The 13,886-nt window shown below is 39.8% G+C and overlaps 1 protein-coding gene across 4 annotated transcripts in view; it reads right to left on the bottom strand.

Moving 5' to 3' along the window:
* Positions 1-13,886, bottom strand: part of LOC125256850 (inter-alpha-trypsin inhibitor heavy chain H3-like) — a 34,585-nt gene that overhangs the window by 4,237 nt on the left and 16,462 nt on the right. Inside the window, exons 1-17 of one of the 4 annotated variants that reach the window (XM_048173105.1) lie at positions 9,910-10,066; positions 8,983-9,146; positions 8,448-8,552; positions 8,202-8,364; positions 8,016-8,126; positions 7,787-7,915; positions 7,555-7,671; positions 7,126-7,294; positions 6,938-7,048; positions 6,463-6,644; positions 6,185-6,364; positions 5,855-5,982; positions 5,614-5,786; positions 5,060-5,089; positions 4,491-4,622; positions 237-293; positions 13-126 (exon numbers count right to left, since the gene is read on the bottom strand). In XM_048173105.1, the coding sequence (XP_048029062.1) occupies positions 13-126; positions 237-293; positions 4,491-4,622; positions 5,060-5,089; positions 5,614-5,786; positions 5,855-5,982; positions 6,185-6,364; positions 6,463-6,644; positions 6,938-7,048; positions 7,126-7,294; positions 7,555-7,671; positions 7,787-7,915; positions 8,016-8,126; positions 8,202-8,364; positions 8,448-8,552; positions 8,983-9,146; positions 9,910-9,987 (2,143 nt within the window). In that variant the 5' untranslated portion in view covers positions 9,988-10,066. Of the gene's footprint in view, positions 1-12; positions 127-236; positions 294-4,490; positions 4,623-5,059; positions 5,090-5,613; positions 5,787-5,854; positions 5,983-6,184; positions 6,365-6,462; positions 6,645-6,937; positions 7,049-7,125; positions 7,295-7,554; positions 7,672-7,786; positions 7,916-8,015; positions 8,127-8,201; positions 8,365-8,447; positions 8,553-8,982; positions 9,147-9,909; positions 10,067-13,886 lie in introns of those variants that run through there. The other 3 variants (XM_048173106.1, XM_048173107.1, XM_048173109.1) reach the window with 3 other exon arrangements.

The raw sequence follows: 13,886 nt of genomic DNA, 5'->3' as shown, positions 1-13,886 counted from the left end.
TGTAATAGTTACCTGAAGCAGAATCCTGTAGCAGTTTGAGTTTGTGAGGAAGAGGAATGTCAAAACAAAGAGGCTTAGACTGACCAGCAGCAGACAGCAGGAACCGATTGCTACGAACTATTGGAACTAAGAGAGAACACAACCAAATGCTGTATCATAATTATTATATAAAATTGTCCAACATAATATAGTAGGTTTGTAAGTTTGAGAGATGTAAGTTTGAGAGATGTATCTACCTGACATCGTAGAGAGAACTGGTTTTTGACTTATCTGTGTAATTGCTGGTGTTTCATCTGAGGGCAAGAGAAGGTGCAATTGATCAAATTAGACTTACTTCAAAGTTTTATTCCTTAAATCAAAGTTAGTTTATTCATATATACCATAAGCGCACAGCATGTCACTTAAATCTAAAAAATAAAAAAATGGGGGAGGGGGTAGTCATTAAAAAGCAGACACATCTTTTCATGCTAAGTCAGTTTATCAATAAGTTACTGACCACAGCACAGTAAATAATGACATTTAATGTAACAATGCATTTTGAAATAATTAAATAAAAGTAATTAAATTGTACCAAATAATTTTATCAAATATTTATCAAATAAAACAACTACTAATAAAACATTTCATAATAATTACAAAACATATGCTACATTTAAATTATTTTCTTTCATCATTTCCAAATGTTGCTTTTAATACTGAAGGGACAGTGAAAATGAAACTAGTCATCATTCACTTACCCTGGTGTTGTTTTAATGCAGTATACTCTTCTGACTTTTTCAAAACCACAAAAGGAGAACATAATTTATAAACAATGGCTAGAAAAGTATATGTGTTTCTTCACTGAGTTGAATCTCTGGACAGGAACTCCGGTTGTCAGATGACAGTCAGAATGACAGTTAAATGATATGTGAATGCGATAACTTCTCGTTGTGGCGAACAACGGATATATTCACCTCATAGAAGAAGGTACATAGATTGCGTTTCATGTTGCATTTTTATTAATCTTGATTTCTCACAACTTGTGTGTTTTTCTGGGCGAGTCGGAGTGAACTGAAGAGCTAATAGAGTCTCACAGATGCACAGATGAACACAGAAGACCAACAGCCAAAGTCAGGATTTTCATTAAATGATACATTATATTTCCGTTTGTTTTTACCAAACCCACAGAAAACTTGAAATATACAATAAGTGTTGTATGGGATTGTACTAAGATGTTTTTGCATCTTTTTTATGAAGCTTGAAGCTGGATGCAATTCATTGCCATTATATTGATGACCGTGAGGGACATTTTTTTTATTATTCTCCTTTTGTGGTCCACAAAAAAAGAAAGATGGGCATACTGGAACATTAGGGTTGTAACGAAGGCAGGACTCCGCGACTTCGCGGTGAGGTGGTGTGTGTATGAGTCTTTTATAGTCCAGGTAATGTGTGGCAGCTGGGTGTGGTGATTAGTGTGGAGTGAGCATGGCTGTATGTGGCAACAGGTGATTGGTGGAGTGAGTGCATGTGACTGACAGGGAGGATTATGGGAAATGGAGTCCGGAGTGAACAGGAACAGACTGTGATCGTGACATAACGCCCCCCTCCCGGAAGGCGCGTCCTCGCGACGTAAAGGAACAGCTAGGGAGGGGGGGGTGGGTGCATTGGAGATCTAACAGCAGCCGGGAACGGGATCTCCAATGCAGCCCCAGGGACTCAGGCAGCCACGGTGGGTCAGGTGGCTCGGCCGGCCACGGCAGGTCAGGTGGCCTGGGCGGCCACGGCAGGTCGGGTGGTTCAGGCAACCACGGCTGGTCGGGTGGTTCAGGCAACCACGGCAGGTCGGGTGGTTCGGACAGCCACGGCAGGTCAGGTGGCTTGGACGGCCACGGCAGGTCAGGCGGCTTGGACGGCCACGGCAGGTCAGGCGGCTCGGACGGCCACGGCAGGTCAGGCGGCTCGGACGGCCACGGCAGGTCAGGCGGCTCGGACGGCCACGGCAGGTCAGGTGGCTTGGCCAGCCACGGCAGGTCAGGCGTCTTGGGCAGCCACGGCAGGTCAGAGTCCATACATGGCCCTAGTGGCCTACAGTCCATGAATGGCCATAGTAGTTCAGGGGCCCTTAAAGGCCATGGTTGAGCAGGGTCCCCACCCACAAGCTCCCCACCCTCAGGTACACTGCCCCCCCCAAAAAGTTCTTGGGGATCTCAGCGGGGCTCTTCGCAGGTTCGTGGGCAAGGAGTTCGGGTGGCGCCGGCAGGGCCAGGCGTGTGGGTGAAGCCGGCAGGGCGAGGAGCTCAGGTGGCGCCGGCAAGGCGAGGAGCCCAGGTGGCGCCGGCAGGGCGAGAAGCACAGGTGGCGCCGGCAGGGCAAGAAGCACAGGTGGCGCCGGCAGGGCAAGAAGCACAGGTGGCACCGGCAGAGCGAGGAGCTCAGTAGGCGCCAGCAGGGCAAGACGCTTAGGCGGTGCTGGTAGAGCATGACGCTTGGGCGGAGCAGGAGAGACCTCTGGAGTGGTCTCCAGGCCCACAGCGGCCTCTTGAAGGGCGTCTGCGTCTTGAGGAGAGGAGGACGTCTTCTTCTTCCTCCTCCTCCTCCTCCTCTGAGAGTGAGGCGATGGTTCACCAGCTGGAGCGGTCTCTGGAGCGGACTCAGTGGCTGGAACGCCCCCTACAACCTTCAGCACCGCAGGGGCGGCCATCTTGCCCGTGGGCACTGGCAAAGCAGCCATTTTGTCCATCGCGTCCAGAGCGCTTGAGTCCATAGCAACCGGTGAACTTGAGAGCGTTGAAACTGACGGACTTGAGAGCGTTGAAACTGACGGACTTGAGAGCGTTGAAACTGACGGACTTGAGAGCGTTGAAACTGACGGACTTGAGAGCGTTGAAACTGATGAACTTGAGAGCGTAGCGGCCGGCGGGCTTGAGAGCGAAGCGGCCGGCGAGGACTTGGGGATGCCAGCTGCTCGGACCGTAGTCAGTGGGGGATCAGCCATACTCGAACGCAACCCTCTCCGCTCCCGGACTGATCTAGAGACGTGACGTGACTCTGGGTGATCAGCAGCGATGTGACTTTGCTCTGAGCGATCAGCGGCGACGTGACGTTGCTCTGGGTGATCAGCGAAGGCGTGACGTTGCTCTGGGCGATCAGCGAAGGCGTGACGTTGCTCTGGGCGATCAGCGAAGGCGTGACGTTGCTCTGGGCGATCAGCGAAGGCGTGACGTTGCTCTGGGCGATCAGCGAAGGCGTGACGTTGCTCTGGGCGATCAGCGAAGGCGTGACGTTGCTCTGGGTGATCAGCGAAGACGTGACGTTGCTCTGGGCGATCAGCGAAGGCGTGACGTTGCTCTGGGCGATCAGTGGAGACATGAACTGTTGCTGTTGTGATGGTAGCCGCCATTTTGTGCGTGTTACCTGGCGCGGCGGCCATTACGGGCTTCACCATGGTGTCGCATTCCTCCGCGACACCCACAGTAAACGGAGAGCTAACTGACAACAGAGCATAGTCCATAAAACCGCAGAGTGATGAACGCGGTCCCTCTCGTCTTAATCTACTCTGGAGAGGTTGGTTGATGCCATCACAAAAAAAGTCAATAAGAGCACAGTCAGGCCAGTCTGCATAATGGGCAATATCCAGAAACTTCTGAATATGGTCCTCCAGGGTACTATTACCTTGACGAAGGTGGATGAGACATATAGCTGGGTCCATGCTGATGCTGAATGTGACGGAAACACTCACGGTAGCTGCTGGATCTTGGTGGGGCGAAGTCTTCTGTAACGAAGGCAGGACTCAGAGTAAGATCCAAATGCAGCGTTTTATTTGAAGTGAGCGTGGTCGTACAGGCAGGGTCAAAACAGGAACAAACAGGAACAGTAAGGAACAGGCAGAATCGTAGTCAGGGTACAGGCAGTAGATCGAGGCAGGCGGATATCATACACAGAACGGTATACCAGGCAAGGGTCAGGACAGGCAGCAACGGGTCAAGAAACAGGAACAGGAACAGGCAGCAACGGTAACAGAAAGGCAGACAAGATATAATCGCTCGGAAATGTACACTGGGGAAACAAGACTTCGCGGTGAGGTGGTGTGTGTATGAGTCTTTTATAGTCCAGGTAATGTGTGGCAGCTGGGTGTGGTGATTAGTGTGGAGTGAGCATGGCTGTATGTGGCAACAGGTGATTGGTGGAGTGAGTGCATGTGACTGACAGGGAGGATTATGGGAAATGGAGTCCGGAGTGAACAGGAACAGACTGTGATCGTGACAAGGGTGAGAAAATGATAGGGTGAACTATTCCTTCATTTCTAAATCCCAACTAAAGCATTATTTCATTTATTTGCATTTAATTCTCTACACATTTTTTTTATGTGGATTTACACTTGATTTTGCTTTTAATAAAGCAAATTTGCAGTAATTATTTGTAAAAACAAAAACAAAGCATGCGATCAACATATTCTTGAGAAAGTAGGCTATAGGAGTCTTTGTCAACCTTCAGAAGAAAAAAAGGCATACCACTAAACCCTGGATGAGCAGCAAACAGAACATTTTGACTGAGCAGAACAGGTCCACTAATCCGAGCACGCTTCCTGGAAAGACGGGGCCGACTGGGCTGACGGTGACCTAAATGGTAATGCAATCTTGGTGCTGGGATATAAAACAAGTGGGAAAAATTTAAAGGCAGATGCAGTGTACTGAATTTGGCTTAAAATTAAAATTCATCTATTTTCTAAATGCTTGTTATAAAACTTATTGTGAATCATCTATTCATGTATATGTTTCTTTTCTTTATTTGACCTTAGTTTTTTGACTTTAGTTTTTAATCAAAATATCATAGCTGAATCTTCCTGTGAAATCGACAGACTTCTCTCTGGTGGTGAATGCACGACTTCAAATAAAGTTTGTGTAGCCTAGATGGTAAAAAGGTGCATTTCCTCCCAAAATCCTATTCATTTTTTGATGAGCAGTTTCACTCAGATGTGCTTCACAATACAGAAGAAAATATCTGTTTGTACTTCAATTTCATCACAACTTTAAATTCTCTGCAATAGTTTGAGTAAATGAACTGTTAGTTTTATACTTACATGTAGGGGATGAAGGACGGAAACCCATTACTGATTAAAAAAGAAAGAGAAAAATGGGGGGGGGGGAGATAGAATTTTAGAATTCTAAAACAAAGCAATGTTATGACAGAAAATGAAGAACAATATTTGAGATTCATTTTTGACAAAAGAGACATACTGAAGTTCATGTTAATTGAAACTGTTATACCGATAATATATTTTACAGTAATTAATTAAAACTATTTTACAAGTGACTATGTCATTTCAACCCCCTTGTGTAAATAAAAATAAATACGTGAATACAGTCGCTGAATCTATTCAAGTTCAGATACAGAATCAGATACATACAGGGTGCACAAATAAAGTAGTATCATGTATTTTATCAGATGTTTTGGTTAACCTATGATGTAGTTGATGCAAAGGTTGAATAATACATTCATACATAACTTTTCATATATCTGCCATCACCGTCACTGTGTTTATTTTGCTGCAAAAAATGGACCTTACTCTTTTGTCAAAGGTCAAATATTTGCACACTTTCATTTACAAGGTTTGTAAAACAACTCAGTTCTCACCTGGAGGTCTGGGATCCTCTTTTCCCTCTTTGGGTTTGTCGGCAACTTCCACTTCATCTTCCTGTGGCTTAGTGACGACCATAGAGGTGAGGGGGGTGACAAACTGGTATTTAAGAGAGAGTTTGAGAGCTTCTTTCTCTTCATCCTCTTTCTCTTGTCCTTTAAGAAGCACCCTGAGACAGAAAGATGTCCTCAATGTCCAACTTAAAATGCAGAATGTCATATCACTCCATAAACTTACTGCCTTTCCAGAAGTTGCTTCACTGTAAGGTAGGCCCACAGTCTCTGCATGAAATCTTCATTCTCAGGTGGGACATCACTGGGGTCTTTTATCATTACAGTGTCCTGATACGTCACATTATTGCCTTTCTGTTTGGAAATAATAATACTAATGAACATTTTCATCAGGAATGTTCACCAATAACTTAATCTGAAAACAAAGTGACCATTATTCCAAACTCTTAAATTGAAAATGATCCTTATATCCAATATAATGACCTGCCGAGATAAAAACAGCCCACTCAATCCCTATCAATTTGATACAATTTGTAAAGCTCCATGATGATCTTACCGATACTGCAATGACTTCAGTGCTGAAACTCTCCACACTGTTGTCTGTGATTTGTCCTGAAACCACAATCTCAGAGCCGTTGAAGTACAGGTTAAAGCTGGTCTTGGTAAGGTTTGTCCCTCCTGTGTATTGAAGTTGAATATCAGTGAGGAGAGGGACGGCAACTTCATCATAGAAGCCCTACAATATAACAAACCAAAATAAAGGCTTTAAATGCATTCAAACACAGAACAGATAAGAACTGAGGATGAATTCACAGCTGATTCTCTGTAGTCCACCTGCAGCTGTAGATCAGCGTCCGAATCTTCATAAATCCTGCGAGCGACTCCACCATTTTCCAGTGACATCTTTGTCAGGAAGTCAAAGTTAACATCATGTCCAAAACCAAGACAATACAGGGGAAACTTCAGCCCAATGGCCTTTTTCACATTGGCCATTATCCTCTCTATGTTAGTTTCACCTGTTAGAGAGAAAAAATAAGTTAGACTACCGACAGTACATGCTTGAAAATCATAATTATGAAATTTTTTTAATAATCAAAAAGCATGGATGTATTGGACGATTTCATATTTCTTATTCTTTTCTTTTACTGACAAACACAAGAACCAAATAATTCATGATAATAATCTTCTGGTCCTGCAGGCATTTTAATTAGGTCTAAAACCTTTTATTAACAGGTCTTCTAATTAGACTGAGTGAACTAGTGCTACGATAAAACACCATTAGCTCGTGTTTGTCAGTGTGAATCTGTGCCTGAAGTGGGATCTCCATCAGTCAGCAGGATCAGGATGGAGGCGGTTCCCTCTCGTGGATGTCGATTGATCATGTCCACTCCTGCTAGAACTGCAGCGTTTATGTTTGTGTCTAAAAGAAGAACAAACACAGTTGTGTCACTTTGAGGAAAAACTTTCTTACTCCTCATTTTAGCGTTAGGAACTCACTTCCTCCTTCTCTGATCTCCTTCACAAAAGATTTTGCATTCTCCAGATTTTGCTTGGTAGCTTTCAGGAGTTCACGCTTCCATGTGTCAATTTCACTGTCGAAGGTGATCAATCCAAAGTGGTCATCCTCATCAAGATCACTTAAAATTTTTAGCAGTGCCAAACGAGTCTAAAGAAAAACACTTCTGTCAGAAAACCTGAAAGTTATTCTTTCTCCATTATGACTGTATACTAATTTACCAGATTTTTTTTACTAATTTAAATTAAGCAAATCCACAGTCATTTGAATGCTGAAATCCCTGTTCTTTAAACATATAAATGCAGAATGATGCAAGATCCATCAAAAAATGTCCTTCAGTGGTTTTACCATCAAAATTATTTATAGCTTCTTATCCTTTTGGTTGATTTGGCTGAAACGTTGACATTTACCTGATCTATTTTTCTGCCGTACATAGAACCGCTCTGGTCAATGATAAACACCACATTTTTGGGAATACGTGGAACATCAGAGGGTGCAAAGTAGTGAACAAAATAGCCATTTGATACCTGAGAGAAACAAAAGAACATTCTGAATATCATTCATGTCTTTTTACATAGCCAGTCTTTCAAAATCATTTGTCATATTTATTACTCTCATAAAGCACGTTATTGATAAATGTACCATGACTTCTCCTTTAGGATTTAATCTCTCAACATCGTATGTTATAAGCAGGTCACCATTCAGCCCATTTTCTCCACAGCTTTGACACTTGGTCTGTTGATCTCGAGTGGGGTAGAAGGTCACCCATGCCTGAAATGATCAGTTTGGTCATCTGGTCACTTTGTTTGAAGTGTAGTAGCATAATGAGAACATCTAAGCTAAGGGTTTTACCCTCATTTTAAGCTCTTACGTCTTTGTCTGCTCTGGTGGTTTTGATGGCATTGGCCAGATCACCGGTGCTCAAATCTCCTTTCACCTCCAAGAAGGAAATTCCTGGTTTCTCTTGGATGTGTACATCCATCTAATGTGAGTAAAAGAAACATAATCTTTCTATCCATCTAAATTGATCTATTTCCCTCTTTGTTTCTTCTTCTACCTTGAAATCTGCCACCGGCTGCATCGGTTGGGCATTGATGAGTAACTCATATTTGCCGAGGCGGCGCTTTAGCAGTTCTTCGTAGGTCAACTCAAAGGTCACTTTACTAAAAGCAGCCACCGTCACTGAAGTTTTAAAGTCTTCTAAAGTCCTTCCAACAGATCTGAAATAGAAATTAATCACAGAATATTACTAAACATGACATAAAAACACATTTTATGGACCTATTTTTTTAATGTCCAGTACTTGATCAGTCCAGCACTTTGTCCTCGAGATACTGCTTCACTGTACTGCTGCTGAGCTTCCTGTTTTTCCTTCACCACACCATCATATGTCTTCCCCTCTATGGTCCTATGGAGAAAATGACAATGACATCCTCTTAATATGTGTATTTTATACATACAGCATTTCATAAAATAATTCATAAATCTTTCCCCGGTTTCACAGACAAGGTTTAAGCTAGTCCTAGACTAAAATGCATGTTAGAGCTGTTTTAACTGAAAGCAACTTGTACTGACAGATCTTAAAATATGTCAGTGCCATTGTTTTGTCTCAAGATGCATACCAGTAATGTTTTTTTCTAGTGTACATTTATAAAAGTTACTTAAATATCCTAATTGAACTATGCCTAATCCAGACTAAGCCCTGTCTGTGAAACCGAGCCTTTATTTTGTTGTTGTTAAGCTGCATTATAATGGACATGACCTGAGACCAACATACAGTATAAATGGCTTCTTTACCACTTTATCTCTACTTATATAACACAACTCATGTTCCCTACATTCTGAATTTGCTGATGAAGGCAGTCTTGGGTATCTTGACCTCAAACTGGATCTCTTGAGATTCATTCAGTGTGTTCGCCACACGGCTTGTGATGACCGTTGTGGCGTAGCGACTGGTGACCGTGGAGTTAATGTAGAAGCTGTATATATCCACATCTTGTTTCTGTTGAGACATCAAACAGTTCAGTCACATTGGATGGTGCACATTTACTCCTCCTTTTTCTGTGGGATTGTTCAAATATTTACTGCACGAAAATAGCATGAAGAAAAGGCCTTTGGACTAAAAAACAAATATATTTTGATGACTATGTCTCAGTGTAAACTACTGAGCAATAGATAGATCTCTTTACTCAAACTGCATTTTAAATGATACACTGCTGTTCAAAAATCAGTACGATCTTTAATTTCTGAAAGAAGTTTCTTAGGCTCACCAATGCTGCATTTATTTGATCTAAATAAACCTCTTAAATCAGTAATTTTGTGAAATATTTCTGCAGTTTAAAACAAGATATTACATTTTAGAATATAATTTATTCCTGTGATGCAAAGCTGAATTTTCAGCATCATTACTCCAGTCTTCAGTGTCACATGATCCTTCAGAAATCAGTCTAATATGCTGATTTTCTGCTAAAGAAACATTTGTTATTAGTGTTAAAAACACTAATATTAATTTAGTGGAAACCTTGATACTTTTTTTTTAGGATTCTTTGATGAATAAAGCTTTTATATGAAATAGAAATCTTTTGTAACATTACAAATGTCTAGACTATCATGTTTGATCAATTTAAGTATTAAAAAACTTTTGGATACTGTATATTCAACATGTATGAAACAGATCTAGTTTGTCTGGATCTTCATCTCATATACAAATAATTAATTTTATAATTTTGACACATCTTCATCTTAATCTGAGATTTGTCCCTCACCTTCTTAACAGGTTGTGAACTGGCTGAGATGAGAAAGACGCTCAAGAGAATCAGTCTGAGAGCTGCTCGATCCATCATGTCCTGCTCAGAAAACAGACCTCGAAACACACACTGCTTTAAACTCCTGACCACATCATGCGATTGGCTATTATTGACTGGATTCAGGAACCACCCCCTTTATTGTAATCAGAGTTTCTTGAACAACTCAAAAGTCAATACTGAGGCATGTTTTTTTTTTTTTTTTTTAGAAAATATTTTATCTATATAACGTGTAAATACTTCAGATTCTGTAGAGTTTTTTTTGCTGCTGTTTTTATTTTATTATCAGGCATGACCTCAAAAAATACATACTTTACAGAAATAATTACAATTAATACTTAGAAAGGCACCAAAGGGTTGCTATGCATAAAGTTTATAGATAGATACATAGACAGACAGTCTATTGTCAATGACTGAAAAAAAAAAATACTTAAAACAAACGTCAGCAAGTGTTTTACACAGAAACATGCTCTATCCCAGTTTATAATTTGTCCACTTTGAACTCTACAGCTGAGTGACAGTGAAATCAGAAATGACTCCCTGCATCACAGCCTGGAACGGGACAAGCAAACATCTGATAACTGGAGTTGAAGGAAGTGTGTAGTCTGTGACATCCTCCCTACAGATACATTCATAGATTAAAACAGATATATAATAAAAGAAAAAAATCAGCTGTGTTTGTATCTTTTGATCACTTACCAGCTCGCCTTCACTTCCTGGTCCATTATCTTTAGAGTTGGTGTTTGAGATCCTTGAATCTCCTCATATGAAGCCTCAGCTTTTCCTTCAACATTATTCAGTGATTGAGATTTTATCCCATGAGTGTTTAATAAAGCAAGTTACAAATCAGAATTTACCATTTAATTGCTCACCCAGCTAACAAAAATATGTTCTAGGATAGTTTTGCTAATGTTCCTTAAGTTATGAACATTTTATTTCTGCATGTTTTCTAAAAAATTCAAAATGTCCATTTTTTTTTTTTTTTTTTTTTTTTTTTTACAATAATCTTGCACAAGTGAGCAGAAAAATCTAGACATGTGCCTTACTATTACCTGAGACTGATATTAAAATCATCTTTGCAGGTTCTGTGATTTAACTTAAATTTTATAAATTAAATTTTTTTATTGTATACCATGAACCATGTATAATATCACTATTTGGACAGGACTACTTTTCAAATGTCATTTGAGTTACAATTATTATTACCAACACCTTTAATTTTTATGTTCTGATTCATACGAGACTTAAATCTTTGTCTTGCTTTGTTTTTACAGAGGAGTTTGTGTGTTTTCTAGACATGGGTGTTATAGAAAGTCATGTGCTGTGTTTGCAAACATCATGTACAACCCGTGTCTTTAAATTAATTATTTATTGATATAATTCAAATTTATTAACAATCACTATTTAAGTAAATTTCACTTGATTTTATAAAAGTGGCTGTTTAAAATAAACTTGCATGAGTGAGCAGAAAAATCTAAACACATATCTTACCTTACTCTTACCTGAGACTGATATCAAAATCGTCTTTGCAGGTTCTGTGATTTGGCTCTATTTATTAATTTTATTTTATTTTTTCAGTCGTATACCACACATATTGAAATAAAATGAAAGCATGCTTTTGGTGCATAACATTGGTGAACAAACGATAGTTCAAGAAGGTCAAAAAACACATGAAGAGAAGTGTTAGAATAATACAACATTAGCAATCACAGACATTCGCATTAAGACTGGATTAGATTTCTCTGAGCACTGTGGAGTTTGAACAAATAATATTACATAATTTTCTCTGGAATTTTTATAGAGGTTGTCCAAGAAGACAGACATGGCAGATTAGGATGATATTCTGCACTTATTTGGAATTGACCTGTGACATTCTATGACATGAAATTCATCGAAATTTAAACAATCTCATGGATGTGGCTGTTGTGGTTTGTGATCATATAGTCACCAGCTGCTGCAGTAAATGTGGTGTATTCAAATAACTTTGACATAGTCCTTTTATGTTTACCCATTTTAAATGCCCATTACCCGCCATGCACAGTTGCCCTGAAGCCACCGGGGGGGCGGTGCCACCAGGCTTGGGCTCGTCGTCGCTGCATGCAGCTATATTTAGGGCCCAAGCACCAATGGTGTGAGGACCCTATTGTAATTTCTCGGCCAATTCTTCTCCTTCTCCGAAATGAATCACATTTTTGAGGGCCTAAACGTGCTCGAAAACTCATGAAACTTTGCACACGTGCCAGAAATGCCGAAAATTTACATCTGATATGGGTTTCAAATATTAGTTGAACTTGCTACGTTTCACATTCAAGTATGAAATTCAGTAGACAGATGTAACAGTCCAATACCTACAAAAAAGCCCCTGGGTGCAAAACCCAACAGGAACTGAGATATTTAGAATTTTCTTTGCAAAATTTGGTCAGTTTTTGCTGTTTTCAGATGTTGTACTTCTACTAACAAACTCCTCCTAGAACTTTAATCAGATCAACATCATATTTTGTCAGTCTAATCTAAACGCCTTTGTGATGTTAAATTGCGAAGATCTTGACTTTTCATTTAAAGGCGCGTTCATGGCGGACTGACAAATTCTGATGTTTCGCCATTGAACACAAAGTTGTTGTAACTCGGACATACAATGTCCAATCTGCACCAAACTTCACATGTTCTATTAGAGTCCTGGCCTGAACACATCTACATGGCAATATTCGGTAACACTTTACTTGAAGGGGTGTGCATAAGACTGACATGACACCTTCATAATCTTGACATGACACATGTCATGAATATGAAGGAGGTTTTATGCATGTTTATGACAATTGTCATTAAGTGTCATTCGCTCAATTATGTCATTTTTAATGCAAAGATGACTTTGTTTAAGATGTCTTTGTTACGACAACTTGACATAAACCAAAACATCATAACCTGTCAGTGTCTTTGTCATGACAACTTGACATTAGCAAAACATCATAACCTGTCATAAACATGACATAGCAGATTGATTATCAAACTTAAAAAACTACTTAGCTTTATGGGTTAACATTACATTACATTATTTTGGTAACACTTCAGTATAGGGAACACATATATAAACGATTAACTATGACTTTTCTCTCAATAAACTCTTAATTTACTGCTTATTATAGTTAATTGTTAGGTTTAGGTATTGGGTAGGATTAAGAATGTAGAATAAGATCATGCAGAATAAGGCATTAATATGTGCTTTATAAGTACTAATAAACAGCCAATATTTTAGCCATATGAATGCTAATAGTAAAACTAGTAACTAACTAGTAAAAGACCCTAAAATAAAGTGTTACCATTATTTTATAACAGTGTCATCTTTTTTACGAAATTTGAAATTGTCTATTATCTGACCTTCTGTTGGAGGAAACTTAAAAAAAAAAAAACAAAAACAAAAAAAAAACATGAAATGAAAAATAGTCATGATGCTGTTATAAAATTATTTGTCAGAGTTTTGTCACTTAATGACATTTTAATGACAAGTTCAATTTGTACCACTGTACTTGAGCTCAAGATACATATTTATGACACTATTATAATGGCCTCATGTCAAAACCAACTACATGACAGTTTAATGCAATGTTAACCCATAAAGCTAAATTATGTCAAGTTGTCATGACAAAGACACTGACAGGTTATGATGTATTGGTTTATGTCAAGTTGTCATAACTCGGACATCTCAAACAATGTCATCTTTGCATTAAAAATGACATAATTAAGCGAATGACACTTAATGACAGTTGTCATAAAGATTCATAAAACCTCCTTCATATTCATGACACGTGTCATGTCATGATTATGAAGGTGTCATGTCAGTCTTATGCACACCCCTTCAAGTAAAGTGTTACCCAATATTCAGTTACAGTCATAGCGCCACCTGTGGGTAACAGGAAATGACTTTTTTCACACTGTGATTA

Source organism: Megalobrama amblycephala, linkage group LG21 (assembly GCF_018812025.1).
Source record: "Megalobrama amblycephala isolate DHTTF-2021 linkage group LG21, ASM1881202v1, whole genome shotgun sequence".
In the NCBI taxonomy this organism is placed as follows: domain Eukaryota; kingdom Metazoa; phylum Chordata; class Actinopteri; order Cypriniformes; family Xenocyprididae; genus Megalobrama; species Megalobrama amblycephala.
The sequence above is the reverse complement of the archived record's forward strand: the minus strand, read 5'-3'. Positions and strand labels throughout refer to the sequence as shown.